Raw genomic sequence first — 15,289 nt, forward strand, 5'->3', positions numbered from 1 at the left:
CTTTGCATCCTTTTCTACAATACTCACTGTCTGCTGGCCCAACTACCCGCATAAATTTTATATTCTCATGGGTTCTTGTCGGTGGGACCCGCCGTTCAAACCACACACCATCACTTTCCTTTTTTTCTTTTTGTTTTTTCTTTTATTTTATCCAGTACGTATACTCCGCATGCGCACTTTTGTCGTCCTGCAACCAACGTTTGCCGACACAACGCGACCTTCTAGTTCTCTTCGTATCTTTTTGCTGGTGATCCGATAACAACATTCTACCAAAATGGCTGTCACAGATGGGAATGCCGTAAAAGAAGAAACGTTGACAGCGCTTACAAGGGAAGCAGAGAACTTGAAGCAGAAGCTGCTGGAAGAAAGGAGAAAGCTCAATGACGTAGAAAGTATGTATTCATTCTATTTTTCGATTTGATTCTTGCAGGACTGGCATTTTTTAACTTCTGCGTTGTGCTAATTTTGTATTCCCATAGATTTAGACAGTACAGTCGGTGACAGTGGTAATGCCTGTAGCGTAGTCCGATGTATTGACATTTGTGATGTATACTGGTCTTAAATGGTATCTTATCGGTACTGATGAGCATAAAATTGGGGGACACTTCTTCGAACAGCCTAGTGGACCTATATAGTACTATTAGTAGTAAACCTCGCGATTTTACACCAAGTATTGATTTAACAGAAGGTGCAATAATAGCTTGGTTCATAATCATATTAGATTCTACTTTTTTTTCCGCTGTTGTAATTGCGATCAAAACAAATTTCAATTCTTATGATAATATTGGACTTTTAAATTTTGGGGCAATAAAAAAAAAAGTCTTGCTTTATAAAAGATTACCTCTGGCTCTACCAAGGGCAAGGATTTTGTTTTTGTCGGCGTTTGTGTGTGTGTTGTCTATCTGTTTGCAAAATTACTTGAAAAGTTGCAAACGGATTTGGATGAAGCTTGCAGTTCGGATTATGACAATGTCAATGACACAAGGAACAGATGATTCGTATGGTAGTGATCCTGATGACCATCGGTATCCAGGATACTCTTTTTTAAAGGATTATCATTGACGAATAGGGCCAACAAAAGAGGGAGTTCAAATTGTGCACATTTGATGTGCATACATGTACAAAGTTATGCACTGAGCATGTGCTTCAGGCGCATCATGTGGTACAAACTGCTGATGAGGTAGACTCTTGAGTCTTGAGACACAACTAATAAAGGCTCCTTTATCAAAGAAGTAAGGACCCTAAAATTGAAATAAAATGTTACACTAGCTTAGTAGCCAGTAGAAATGCTGTAGAAATGCTGGTTGTAGTACATTCAGCAAGCAATTATAAAATGTTTACTGAAAATTGCTCTTGAACAATACAAAATAATAATCATAGTTACTACATTGATGACTTGATTCTTATTCAAGAACATTTAAAATATTGTTTTTATATAATTCACATATCAAATCATGGGTTACTCCTGACCTGAAAAAGTAGCTAAACTAATTACATCATGCAGATGTCATAGTGAACGTGTTGGTGACATACGAAGTGAAAACATCCAATAACAAAAAATTAAAAGATTAAAGAATGGAATAATATTCTAGTAACACAGAAATAACCCTGTGGACATCATGTTGCCATATTTCCAGTTAGAAAAACAATACCTATATAAAAAAATAAAGTGTAATCTCTCTGAGTAGCCATAGAATTCTATTCCTAGTGTAGCAATGTCATTGGCAAAGGGAAAGAGTGTGATGATTTCATGCTATAAACATCCGCCTCCAGTCAATCTGAAGTCATAACATAGCATTCCTTGACCTTTACTGTGCTTGGGTCTCACCCAAGCATTAGTTCCATGTTAATGAATAAACAAGTAACCTGGAGAATATGATATATTCGCGGCATGAAATTTTCGCGAATTGGAGCCAACGGCCTTTTTCACGGCATGAAATTTTCGCAAACCGCCACTGGCATTCAATGCATAAAGTGTTGACAAGAACTTTCGCGTGCATTTTACAGTACTTGCACATTGTGCTGCTACATTTGTGGGTAGGGGGTATGTTTCATACTCATACACTCCTAAGCTCAATTGGCAGGTGGGACTCTTTAGCATACATGTACATCAACTTGTAAAGGTTGTTGAATTGTGAAGGAGTAGCTTCTTATGTATTCATGATTTACTTTCTATGCATCAATTAAAAAGATTTATAAAAAATGATTGCATTATGATAATTACCTTGATGTGATATGACAGATGTAGATATCAATTATGAATTGACTGGAAATTTTTCTGATGTGCCTAATTGATAGAAATGAATTAGAAATGAAATCTATGCATTTGATCCATACTTGATCAGAGATATGTTGAAAGATTGTCTTATCAAAACAGCAAAATATCCAAGTTGATGGAGCAAAGCACACACCATGCAAAGGATGTGAAATGCTGCCATTGAAAGTCATATGGATGAGGGAAAAGAGATAAAACTGGCCAGTTTTGCCTTTACCAAGATATGCTTGCTACATGTATGTCACTCCATTCATGTTGAAGTCAAACCTGACTACAGCGCAAATCCACACTAATTCCAAGTTGGCTGTAAAGAATATGAAATTATATAAACATGATGGTAAATGTTTCATCAGAATCAGATGAAATGTAAGACAAAATCTGGTTTCATCAAACAAGAAAGAAGAAGTAGCTCTGTGACCCGCTATGATATCATCTCATCTGATTGGCCAATGTGGTTGCTGCTGATATCATTATTTTGTGGAAACAATAGAAGCTTTCAAATCCATAACATTCATATTTTTCCTTTTGTTATTCTAACCGCAATTTGATGAAACCTCTGCTATTCTATTTGCTTCTAATCATTTTATTCTAGGTGTGTCAATCCCAAGTTGAACAATGTGAAGAGAACATTGGACTCTACATCCACTTTGCAAAGCTTGAAAACCCATTGGAGCATTGTGCTTGTCATATTGTTGCTTTTACCTAAAAACCTAGTTTGGTGCATTCTGTAGATTTCCTTTATAGTCATCACAGGTGAGTTTTATTTTGCAGTGTTCAGCAGCTGTAATTTACAAGCATGATTGTGCTATTACTGCCCTTTTTAAGTGGTAATTTCCCAAGTCTTGTGATATTCAATCTAGTAACAAATTGACATTGTTGAAATCTAGTAATTGGGGGAGGGGGAGCAAAACAGGCGGGGAGAGGAAACGTTGAACACCGATTCTGTTTCTCCACAGTGTACACGGTGGCTCAGCGGCTGGAGCAGCTTCCGCCGCTGAACCTGAAGCCGCGACGCATCCTAAAGGGTCACCAGGGCAAGGTACTTTGCCTAGACTGGGCGAGGGACCAGCGGCACATGGTGACCTCCTCACAGGACGGAAAGGTCATCGTCTGGGACGCCTTTACCACCAACAAGGTTTGCCACGCCCCTTAACCCTATTCCAACTGGGGGGAGGTCAAATTGACCCCCCCCCCCTCGACATTTCGCGTTGCGATCATGACTTTTTTCATTGAAGTCTCCCGCTTATTTTGAGACCAAATTTGCGACGTCCAGGTATACTGTTCTGAAGTTACGTAATGTTTTGCATATATATGCATGTCATCCCAAAAACGGCTCAAATTCATGATATCGTGTGCAAATCCAATGCAAATTGTGTTTTTTTGTTAAATTGATATAAAGTAGATTATTTCAACTTTTAACCAGTGAAATTAATCAAATCTAATGTAGATAAGCTTGAAAAAGTGCCTGCAACAAATTTTGGCCAAAAAACAATAGAAAACAAAAGGTCGAAAAAACAATAAAATACATAAGAAATTAACAAAACCATGAAAATTTAAAAGAAATTGATTTTGATTTCGCTATTATTTTACAAGAAAATTGTTTGATGTGTCTTGAGGAACTCTGACACAAAAATTTAGGGATCCTTCAGTCATTTTAATGGAGTTATAGGTGAAAATATGATTTAATGCATAAATTTGCATAATTAATTTACTAAAAATAGAAAGCCAATATTTTTCTATTGTATGACCATGTAATCTTGTAGTTGACATCCGGCTCTATCTTCAGGCAAAATTTTGCGGCGATTGCGCGATCGGCAGCCGAGATCTGAAGGGGGGGGGGGGGGGGGTCAAATTGACCCCCCCAGTAAAAACTTGGTCTCAAATAGCCCAGTTAAAATAGGGTTAACCACTTCTGACAAACTTTTGTCCTTGCCAGCATTTGTTTTCATGAACACTCCACAGAACAAACAATTTCCTTCAAGACTTTCATGCTTTGAAAATATTTCCAGTGTTATACAGTGGTTAAAACATGTCTTTACCTTATCATCATAATAAACCTTCCAGTCTACTGCCAGGCATGATGCACTGTCTTAGTCTAGAATAAAAGAAACTGTAAGCTTTGTTAATGAAGATGACCTACGTCCCATTTCATAAAAGATGTTAGGATGTCAACTCTTGCTGGAATGGCAACTTCCAATAGCAACAGCCAATCAGGAAGCTGGATTCTTGTCGTTACTATGACAATTGCCATTCCAGCAAGAGTTGCTATCATATCAACTTTTTATGAAATGGGGTCCAGATGTATTCATGTTGTTTTATTTTGTAGCACCCTTCATATCTAGAAATGTACTGTATACACTGTATACTTCATGAGGCTTTTATTTTTGTGTATTTTGGATTATTATTGATTATGGATAATGTGAAAACCTGGTATGACATCCTCTGTACATTTCCATTCCTGTTTGTACCAACTTGAAGTCGAAGCTAAATTCATCAAGCCTGTACATGTAGGTGAATATTTGGTCTGTTAGCAAGTGCATAGTAAGCAATTTCCAATCATTCCCAGAATCACAACTTAAAATGTCTCTGTTTAGAAAGAAACCATACACTAATTGTCTATGATTTACAGAATTAGCAATTACCAAGCAAGGTCACTGAAAATCATCAGAAAAAACAAAGACTCTACAAAATCTAAGATGAAGTATCGTTTCATTTTGTTTCCATTACAACTGTGTTGATCTCTCTGTCTGACAGGAACATGCAATAACAATGCCAACAACCTGGGTGATGGCATGTTCCTATGCTCCATCTGGGACTATGGTGGCTTGTGGGTAAGTGCAATGTTCAGCCGGTGACAAGACTTCAACTCTGAGATATATTTCAATAGTTCAATTTCTTGGCATAGTGGAAAGATTGTGAAGAGGAGTCATAACCTTGTATTGAGTGGTGTTGACTTTGTCGTGTCATTATGTTAACTTGTGTAAGTGACAAGGGCTTTTTTAAAATGCTTTTTTATGCCTCCGCCACGAAGTGGTGCCGGAGGCATTATGTTTTCGGTTTGTCCGTCCGTCCGTCCTTCCGTCCATCCGTAATGAATTTTGTGGACAAGGTAACTATCAAAACCTGTTGAGGTATCCTAATGAAACTTGGCATGTATGTGTATTAGGGGGTAAAGTTGTGCCTATCAACTTTTTGGTGCACATGCGCAAGGTCTAAGGTCAAAAGGTCAAGGTCAAATACATAAAATTTCACTATTTCCACCATATCTATTGAATGCCTGAAGATATTTTCTTGAAACTTAGTGTATACATGTATTACCCAATTTAGATTCTCTGGTGAAAGTTTGGGTTATGAGGTCAAAGGTCAAAAGATCAGGGTCAAATGCATAAAATTTCACTATTTCCACCATATCTATTGAATGCCTGAAGATATTTTCTTGAAACTTAGTGTATACATGTATTACCCAATTAAATTTCTCTGGTGAAAGTTTGGGTCATGGGGTCAAAGGTCAAAGGTCAAAAGGTTGGGGTCAAATACATAAAATTTCACTATTTCCACCATATCTATTGAATGCCTGAAGATATTTTCTTGAAACTTAGTGTATACATGTATTACCCAATTAAGATTCTCTGGTGAAAGTTTGGGTCATGAGGTCAAAGGTCAAAGGTCAAAAGGTCTAGTAAAAATATTAAAACTTAGATCTTTTTTTTTCTCCGTACCTTGGAAAATTGTTCAAGGTATCTTCATGGAACATAATATACATGTACTGACTGGAAGTGATTATCTAGAGAATGTAGGGTTCATGGGGTCAAAGGTCAGGGGTCAAAGGTCAAGTGCAACACTTCAAAATTTTACTATTTCCCTCATATTTATGCAATGCCAGTAGGGTTATTTCTTTTTTACACTTGGTGTATGCATGTGTAACCTAATAGAAATTCTCTGGAAAGTTTTTTTTTTCTTCTTTTTTTGCTTCAAAGGTCAAAAGGTCAAAGATCAAGTGAAAGTGCTGAACCAACTTTTTCCTCCATATCTCGGAAGTGGCTCAAGTTATCTTGAAACTTAGTACATATTATGCATGTTCTACCTGAAAGTGATTATCTTATGAATTTTAGGGTCAAGGGCCAGATGAAAATGGTAACAATTTACTATTCAATTCAGAAATGGCACTTTTTCTCCACACCTGTACCTTGAAAAGTACTCAATGCCTAAATGTATGAATGGGTCAAAGTCAAGTTAAAGTCCGTAAATCCCTAGATACATGCTCTCCTATTCATCCGATTAAACCTAGGTCAAGGAAGGTGAACATTCAACACATTTGTGACAAACTTGTCATTTCAATATTTTGCCAATTTTGTGAAAATGTAATCACACATTGTCCACATGTACTATCTAGACCTATTGGGCAAGTCATGCATTATGGCGGAGGCATACCAGTCGCCAAAGCGACATTTCTAGTTGAAAATCATTTCAAATTTGGATTCATCGTGACAACTTGCTGGATGTCTGTTCAACTGTCAGTACATCATTGAATTAATTTTTTTAGGAAGAAATCGCTGCCATGCCAACTCTAGCAAATCTGCTGATGTAGGTGAGATATTATATGGACCACTTTTTTTAATGTGAAAACTACTGTAAGATGTGATAGACAATTCCAGGTTTACTGCCCAACAGACAGTGTTATTCGGATTTGTGACATTGTGGTTGAAAGGCATCACTTTTGTTTGTTTGTCGCCCTCCAGTGGTCTAGACAACAAATGTTCAGTGTATCAGCTGACCCAAGAAGAGGACCTGTCCAGCAACAAGAAGAGAGCTGTGGCCATGCACACCAGCTATGTGTCCTGCTGCACATTTATGAACTCTGACCAGCAGGTGAGTAGAGGGATGGGATTCATGTGAATCTCCCAAAAGCCTAGGAGGCTAAGTGTGCAAACCTCTGTCGGTGGATAGGAGGTCAAACATCAAAGGCAAAATTGAAGTAGACCCTCAACTTAAAGCGGGGATAGATTTTGTCCGTCAGTCAAACACATGTCAATTTTTTAGGCTTTTCAGGTCATCTTGTCAACAGACTAGACTTCCATTTAGAGGAGATGTGTGTTCTTGTAGTGATTGCAATGGTGGTGCAGAGATGCCAACTGTTATTTTTATGCCTCCGCCACGAAGTGGTGCCGGAGGCATTATGTTTTCGGGTTGTCCGTCCGTCCGTCCTTCCGTCCGTCCGTCCGTCCTTCCGTCCGTCTGTAATGAATTTTGTGGACAAGGTAACTATCAAAACCTGTTGAGGTATCCTAATGAAACTTGGCATGTATGTGTATTAGGGGGTGAAGTTGTGCCTATCAACTTTTGGATGCACATGCTCAAGGTCAAAGGTCAAAAGGTCAAGGTCAAATACATAAAATTTCACTATTTCCACCATATCTATTGAATGCCTGAAGATATTTTCTTGAAACTTAGTGTATACATGTATTATCCAATTAAGATTCTCTGGTGAAAGTTTGGGTCGTGAGGTCAAAGGTCAAAGGTCAAAAGGTCAGGGTCAAATACATAAAATTTCACTATTTCCACCATATCTATTGAATGCTTGAAGATATTTGCTTGAAACTTAGTGTATACTTGTATTACCCAATTAAGATTCTCTGGTGAAAGTTTGGGTCATGAGGTCAAAGGTCAAAAGGTCAAGTAAAAATATTAAAACTTCTTTTTTTTCTCCGTACCTTGGAAAATTGTTCAAGGTATCTTCATGGAACGTAGTATATACATGTACTGACTGGAAGTGATTATCTAGAGAATGTAGGGTTCATGGGGTCAAAGGTCAGGGGTCAAAGGTCAAGTGCAACACTTCAAAATTTTACTATTTCTCTTATATGCAATGCCAGCAGGGTTATTTTTTTTTACACTTGGTGTATGCATGTGTAACCTAATAGAAATTCTCTGGAAAGTTTTTTTTTTTCTTCTTTTTTTTGCCTCAAAGGTCAAAAGGTCAAAGATCAAGTGAAAGTGCTGAACTAACTTTTTCCTCCATATCTCGGAAGTGGCTCAAGTTATCTTGAAACTTAAGTACATATTATGCTTGTTCTACCTGAAAGTGATTATCTTATGAATTTTAGGGTCAAGGGCCAGATGAAAATGGTAACAATTTACTATTCAATTCAGAAATTGCACTTTTTTCTCCACACCTGTACCTTGAAAATTACTCAATGCCTAAATGTATGAATGGTTCAAAGTCAAGTTAAAGTCCTTAAATCCCTAGATACATGCTCTCCTATTCATCCAATTAAACCTAGGTCAAGGAAGGTGAACATTCAACACATTTGTGACAAACTTGTCATTTCAATATTTTGCCAGTTTGTGAAAATGTAATCACACATTGTCCACATGTACTATCTAGACCTATTGGGAAAATCATGCATTATGGCGGAGGCATACCAGTCGCCAAAGCGACATTTCTAGTTCTCTGTATTTTGTACTGCTTTTTGCCAAAAATACTGCAGGTTTCATGGATATACTGTTTCTCCCGAATTTTGTTACTACACTTTATGTCTATTGCAGGAAAGATAAAAATACCATTTTTACACACACACACACACACACACACACACACACACATACACAAAATAAGCCTTTTACAACCCTCAGATTACTGCAATGCTTTGTAAAAGTTTGGCATCCCAGGTGGTGGTAGAAGGTATTATAGAATGGGTAGCGAGAATCCTGCGATCTGATTGGTCGAGAGCTATGTGTTGATTTTTACTGGCCTCATGCTACGTACGCTGAGTCACAGTGGTAAACATGTTATCGCACACTTGTAGCAAGAGTACGCATACTTGTAACAAAGGTTTGCGCACTAAGCAAGCGTTCGCGCACTCAGGTTGGCCATGCGTCCACTAAATACTGATGCATGGCTGGCCGTGCGTCCAGTAAAAACTGATGCATGCTCGTTTACGGCAAGCCAAAAGGAAATGCATCCAGTAATTTTGTCAAGGGTAACACGATAGAAAAATGGGTTTTTGACAAGAAAATTACCCAATCTATAAATCAGATGACGCACATGTCTTTTCGTGTGTCAGTCGGAATATAGTGTGCATGCGGTAACTATGGAATTTAGCCTAAACCCACTCGGCTTTGCCTCGTGGGTTAAGCATTCCATAGTTACCTTATGCACACAATTCCGACTGACGCACTCAGACCTGTGCGTCATTTGTATATTATTGACCCCATGACCCCCCCCCCCAAAAAAAAAAAAAACAACGTCCTACTGATGTAATGAACATTTGCTACAATATTGAGTAAGTATATAGGATAGTTATGTCACTTTCACTGGGGGGGGGGGGGGGGGGGGGGGAGTGAATTGTGGTTTGGTTCTGCTATGGAACAGTACATAAGAGGAGTGCAGTAGGAAGGCAGTTTTATCATCCGTGCTGAGTGTATGGGGCGATGCTCTTCAAATTTCAGATTCTGACAGGAAGTGGAGACAGCACCTGTGCATTGTGGGATGTGGAGAGTGGCCAGCTACTGCAGAGTTTCCATGGTCACAACGCTGATGCCATGGCACTGGATCTGTCACCGTCGGAAGCATGCAATACATTCGTGTCTGGAGTGAGTAGACTAATGTGCTTGTCTCACATTGCCATCTTCTAGGAAGTGGAGGAGTGATGCATGCATTGTGTAGAATGAGATGTGAGGAACTTTAAACATCTGTATTTTTTTGCATTAATAAATTTTTACACCGAGCGACTAGAAGACGTATTCATGGGTCCTTAAATCTGCACCATGCAAATGCTTATTGTACTTTACTGCGCATGCACATTGATGTGCACACATTATGTCTCAATTTTGTAATAAACGATGAGTGCCACACACTCTATATACAAACAAAGGATCCATCTGAAGTTTTGGCCTGCACAGGAAGCTATTGTATGAGCATACACGCTCTCAAATGAATTTTGTGACACATACGCACATAATGTGCATAGAAAATCATGAAGATATTTTTTTCTTGGGGTTTAGAATTCATGGAAGCCAAATCAGCTTGAAATCTGTGTGGTGTTATTCATAGTTGTAATAAATTCTGGTGATACAGTATTCATGACAATCTTGATGATGATAGTGATGATGACAAGGAAAAGGAGGAAGACAAAGCAATGAAGTATAAATTAGACCTGACAAGTGTGCTGGAGGCTTCCTAAAAAAAGAAAGAAATAATAACTATTTCTTTATATTCCAACAAGAGAAAAACCCCCCTGATTTGCAAGTTATTGATACAGTACCTATTGAGATGCATGTTACTCACAAATAGCTCCCTGATTGTTCTTTTGCATCTGCTTGATGTTTATGTACGAAAGTCGACAGCCATCAGAAAGAGATATTGATGATTATGTCATGAATTCTGTTACCCAACTGTCATCAACATGACTCAATTTTCTTGATTGTGCTCTAAATTTTGCAGGGCTGTGACAAGCAGGCCCTGGTGTGGGACATGAGGACCGGTCAGTGTGTGCAATCCTTTGAGGGCCACGACTCGGACATCAACGCCATCCGATTCTTTCCCAGCGGAGATGGCTTTGCCACCGCGTCAGACGACGCCTCGGTGAGTTGAAATGCAAATGTAGTCAGGATTTGTGTTGTCACGTTTGTTACAGGGGAATCCCGCTATAACGAGATCGGATACAACAAGAATCTGCTTATAACGAGATAAATCGTCCGGTCCCAAATAAATTTGTGTGTTAGCATATGGGGATTCGGAGTTCCGGTTACTGCGAGATAATTTTCGGGCCTAAAAACAAAGAAAAACAAAGACGAATTTGTGTGGATATAACAACATTTTTTTTTGGGGGGGGGGGGGGAAACCGAACTAAACAGGCCCTGTCTACGACATGAATATATGATTTGTCAAATCTGAAACATTTGATAACAAGTGTCGAGGAAAAAAAAAAATTGTTATTATTGCTAGAATGCTCTCGCATTTTCCAGTCGCATTTCCTGTTTTTCTGTTCGTCAAAATGAAGTCATCATATTATTTGATGCATGTAACCCAATTTTGATAGAGCATGTTTATATAAAGTGTACTTTCCACAAGTGTTCGGATACAAGGAGAATCCGGATAAAACGAGAAAAATCACCCGGAACCAACGATCTCGTTATAACGGGATTCCCCTGTACTTACATTGCGATTTGTTGTGTGGACAGAATACTGTTTACGCCATATATTTAGTGAGTCAAAATTTTCACGAATCAGGACTTCACGACGATTTCACGAGTGGTTGAAATTCACGATTGTGGATTACAGTACTGAACGGAGAATGTATAATATGTGCATGTCACATTCATTTTGGGATCAGAGTCAATATTTTTGTGTGTCTTTAAATTCGCAAACAGCACCTGACTCACAAAATTCACGAAAATAAGAACCTCGCGAAATATTTGATGTATACAGTATGTTGTTCCTAGAAAGTGTGTCCTTTGCTGCTGTAAAACCAGAAATATTCATGAAATGAAACTTTCGCGAATTGGAGCCAGAGACCTTTTTTGCAGCATGAAATTTTTGCAAATTGCCACTGGCATTCATTGCATTGTATAGACAAAATCTATTGCATGCATTTTACTTTTGCAAATCCTGGCTCCTTGCAAAATTCATGAAAGTTTCATGCACATGAAAATTTCTGTTTGTACATTAATTGGTGATTAGATTATGTGCATTGAACTAAGGAGTTTATTTGTATTTGACTTTTTATAAAAATGCTCAGCATCACCAAATTGTTTATGAGAATTTCCCCCTCTGATGTTATGTTTCTGCCCATCCAGTGCCGAATGTATGATCTGCGAGCAGACCGTGAGATTAGTTGTTACAGCAAGGAGAGCATCATATTTGGAGCTACGTCACTTGACTTCTCTCTTAGTGGTAAGCTTAAGTCTGTTGTTGATAAAATTGCATTGTCTTTGAGAAAAGATTTTATTTCATCTGTTGTAGTTTTACTTACTTCGGCTCATCCTCCGATGTGAGTGTGTCTGATGTAATGTGAGCTCAAACCCATTAACTGAAAGAGTATTCTATGAAGCATATACAATTAACAATAACTCCCTTAGCTAAAGTACCAACATGAATGCCATTGTACATTTAATTTCTTCTTCTGAATAAATTCGCACTTTGATTTTGACATAATTTGACTTTCTCCAACTAATTTGAAAAAAGAAAAGATGCATAACACATAGTAAGTATGTGTTGATGATATAATTTTTTGACAGTTAGGTGAAAAGAAAAAAAACAGTGATTTTGTCTGGTATGATTAATGAAAGCAAAAGAGTGACATTTTCCCGTCCCTCTCAAAGTCATTGTAAACAGATGTGATTTTTGCTCTACTTTCAATGCTCTTCTATGCTTTTTCGGTGTTCCGCCAGGCCGTCTTCTCTTCGTGGGCTACAACGACTACTCCGTCAACATATGGGACACCCTCAAGGGCCACCGTCTCACCATGCTCTACGGGCACGAGAACCGGGTGAGCTGCCTCCGCGTCTCACCAGACGGCACTGCCATGTGCACTGGCAGCTGGGACTACACCCTCAGAATCTGGGCCTAGACCCTCCGTCCAGCTCCTGGGGGAGCTGCCGCTGGTAGGGAGAAAGGAAGGCCCAAGCTCTTGGATATCTTGTACCCCCTTTTCATACTTGCAAAATAGGAGCGATTTGCAAGGGTTGCGTCTTTAAGATAGTGCTCTTTAGGCACACATGTGCACGGCCATGCTTATGAAATGGACCTCCCCCACCCCTTTGTGAATCTGAATGGGGCTGCAGCCACTTTGATAGAATAGGAAGGTAGTGCTCAGTGACTATCAAATATGATGTAAGATTATATGGGTATGCAGCTGTACATGAGGGATCATGCAGTCAAGGTAATCAAAGTACAATTTTGAGCTTGAAAAATATGGCAGAATTAATCGAGCTTTCCGGATTTAGCAAGATTTTATGAAATAAATTGTTAGAATGTGATAGATTTTAAAAAAAGCGCCATTAAGGAAATGTTGAAGTGTTGATTTATTTGTCAAAACACTGTAGCAACCTGCAAAAGAGAACTATGGTAATGTGTTAAAGGCATATCAAGCTGAGTCCCTACCCCTTCTACTGTAATAAACTTAATGTATGATGCAAGTGCACAAAAATATACAAATTTCATGAATACGCACATGTATGTTGCTTTTATTTAATTAAACCCCGTATGTGAATGCCAATACAAATATATGCAAATTGTATGTGATTATACATAAAAGAGTTGGTGTCACACAAACACAAAACTTACTCTGTATTGATTTTGCCTCCTATTACTAGTGACTGTGAAAAGGTTAAACATTAGTACAAAACAAACAAAATAGATTATTGACATATGGACTATTTGAAGACCTATTTGTACTTCATAAGCTCATAACTGCCGTTACTGAGCTCAAAACACTTTGTGTGCTGTGATATTTTAAAGATTAGATAAGAAATCCAGCTTACAAAGCCTTTAATTTTTTTTTAAATTCCTATTTGACAACTGATCTTTGACTTTGTTCCTTGTGCTGTAGGTCATTTTGTGTATCTCTTTTTAGCAAAATCAAAAGATATACACGTGTATAGTATTTATCGTCAAGCTGTCCGTCAAAAGATGTGACAGTGGTTTTGTAGACTGTCTCGCACAAATTTGTCGTGTTAGTTTGCTACATCAGATCTGCCCTGGTAGCTAGCCTACACTACAGGCTTATCTGTTGAAATGATAGGTGATGTGATATTCAAATTGCTCTAGTCAGATCTTTTGGTCATTTTTGTCTGATTTTCATGTTGCCTGATAGTGAAACTCTAGGATCGGTAGGAGTTGGATTCAGATTTAAAGGCTAGGTTTGTGACTACTATTGAAGGGGTGTATTATTTTGGTGAGGGCTAACTTTAGAATTGAATTAATTGATGTTTTACAAATTAGATGTTTTGGGGCATGGTGCAGAGACTAATCAGGGTTAGACAGCATTTACAAGAAACCAATTTAGTGTGCATGTTTGACAAACCTATAAGTGTAGTATGAGTCAGTCAGCACTTGTAAGTGCAGTATACAGGAGAAACTCATATAACGATGACCTCAAAACTACAACAATTACCTAGTTGTTATATCAGGTTTCTCACTATAACAGGGTACAGACACACAGAAATATGAAGAGTCTCAACCTGTGAAATCACTTTATTGTAAGAATGTATTATGTGATAATTGACCTCTTTATAACAAGGTTCCACTGTACTAGTGTTGGAAGCTGTATCCCACACACCTTCTCGCTTTGATTTCAGTTGTCAAGAATGATTCACGGAGTAGATATCCCTATGGATAATGCAGTTCTACCCTTTGAGCGGAGACTAGCTGTCCTTACCTTGTGCTTCAAATTTGAGCAGTTTACACCTTAAGCATGTATTATTTTATGAGTGAATGTATATTGTATTTCAGTGTATTGTATGTAACTAGTACTATTCTCTTTTATAGAAAGCATTCCAGTACATTGATGTGTATAGAAGTCACCTGTTATGGTGACCTGATTGCAGACGTACACAACTGTTTTGCAAGATGTTTAAACTTGTGAATATGTATGTGGCAGCAACAGAAGGCAGACCAATGCTCTTTTTATATCAGACATTGCAGAAGAAGCATTACCAGTAGGAACATGAAGGCAGAACAGTAATATTTGTCTTTATAACATTCTTTCTTTTTTTTTTAATGTGAAACAGGCGCAAGGTAGATAGCCTGAACTTGTTCCCCACCTTCTCAATCGACCTATCTGGGTGGGTGTGAAAATGTGCTTTGAATTTCAACTTATGGAAGCTTTTGAGCGTGAGCGGGGAATACCATAGGATTGTTCTTAGATGCAGGGCCTAAAATGGTAAATAGTGTTTGTTTTTTCTTTTGCCCATTGAATTAAATGAGTTGCTTGAGAAGATGCTTTGATTTCCTATCTGGTAAACAGTTGCTCAAAGAATTGCCAGTTGATGGCCTTCTGTTGCATTGTCATG

The 15,289-nt window shown here is 38.2% G+C and overlaps 1 protein-coding gene across 1 annotated transcript; it reads left to right on the forward strand.

The window, feature by feature from the left end:
* The first annotated feature begins 265 nt into the window (after positions 1-265).
* Positions 266-12,846, forward strand: LOC139718562 (guanine nucleotide-binding protein subunit beta-5-like). The gene is made up of 8 exons (XM_071630029.1): positions 266-392; positions 3,232-3,410; positions 5,030-5,106; positions 7,015-7,144; positions 9,725-9,868; positions 10,719-10,859; positions 12,074-12,170; positions 12,668-12,846. The coding sequence occupies exons 1-8, from the start codon at positions 275-277 to the stop codon at positions 12,844-12,846; spliced, it is 1,065 nt and encodes a 354-aa protein (XP_071486130.1). The 5' UTR covers positions 266-274.
* Positions 12,847-15,289: the final 2,443 nt, after the last annotated feature.

The sequence above is a fragment of the Diadema antillarum genome, unplaced genomic scaffold (genome assembly GCF_040938485.1).
Source record: "Diadema antillarum isolate AM-2024a unplaced genomic scaffold, OU_Dant_1.0 scf00000097, whole genome shotgun sequence".
Taxonomy (NCBI): Eukaryota; Metazoa; Echinodermata; class Echinoidea; order Diadematoida; family Diadematidae; genus Diadema; species Diadema antillarum.

What these genes read in the sequence shown, in the direction of transcription:
- LOC139718562 (XM_071630029.1), top strand. Translation starts at nt 275, where the DNA reads ATGGCTGTCACAGATGGGAATGCCGTAAAAGAAGAAACGTTGACAGCG. An exon ending in CCGCGTCAGACGACGCCTCG is followed by an intron (nt 10,860 to 12,073) that starts GTGAGTTGAAAT and finishes CTGCCCATCCAG; the next exon opens with TGCCGAATGTATGATCTGCG. An exon ending in ACTTGACTTCTCTCTTAGTG is followed by an intron (nt 12,171 to 12,667) that starts GTAAGCTTAAGT and finishes GTGTTCCGCCAG; the next exon opens with GCCGTCTTCTCTTCGTGGGC.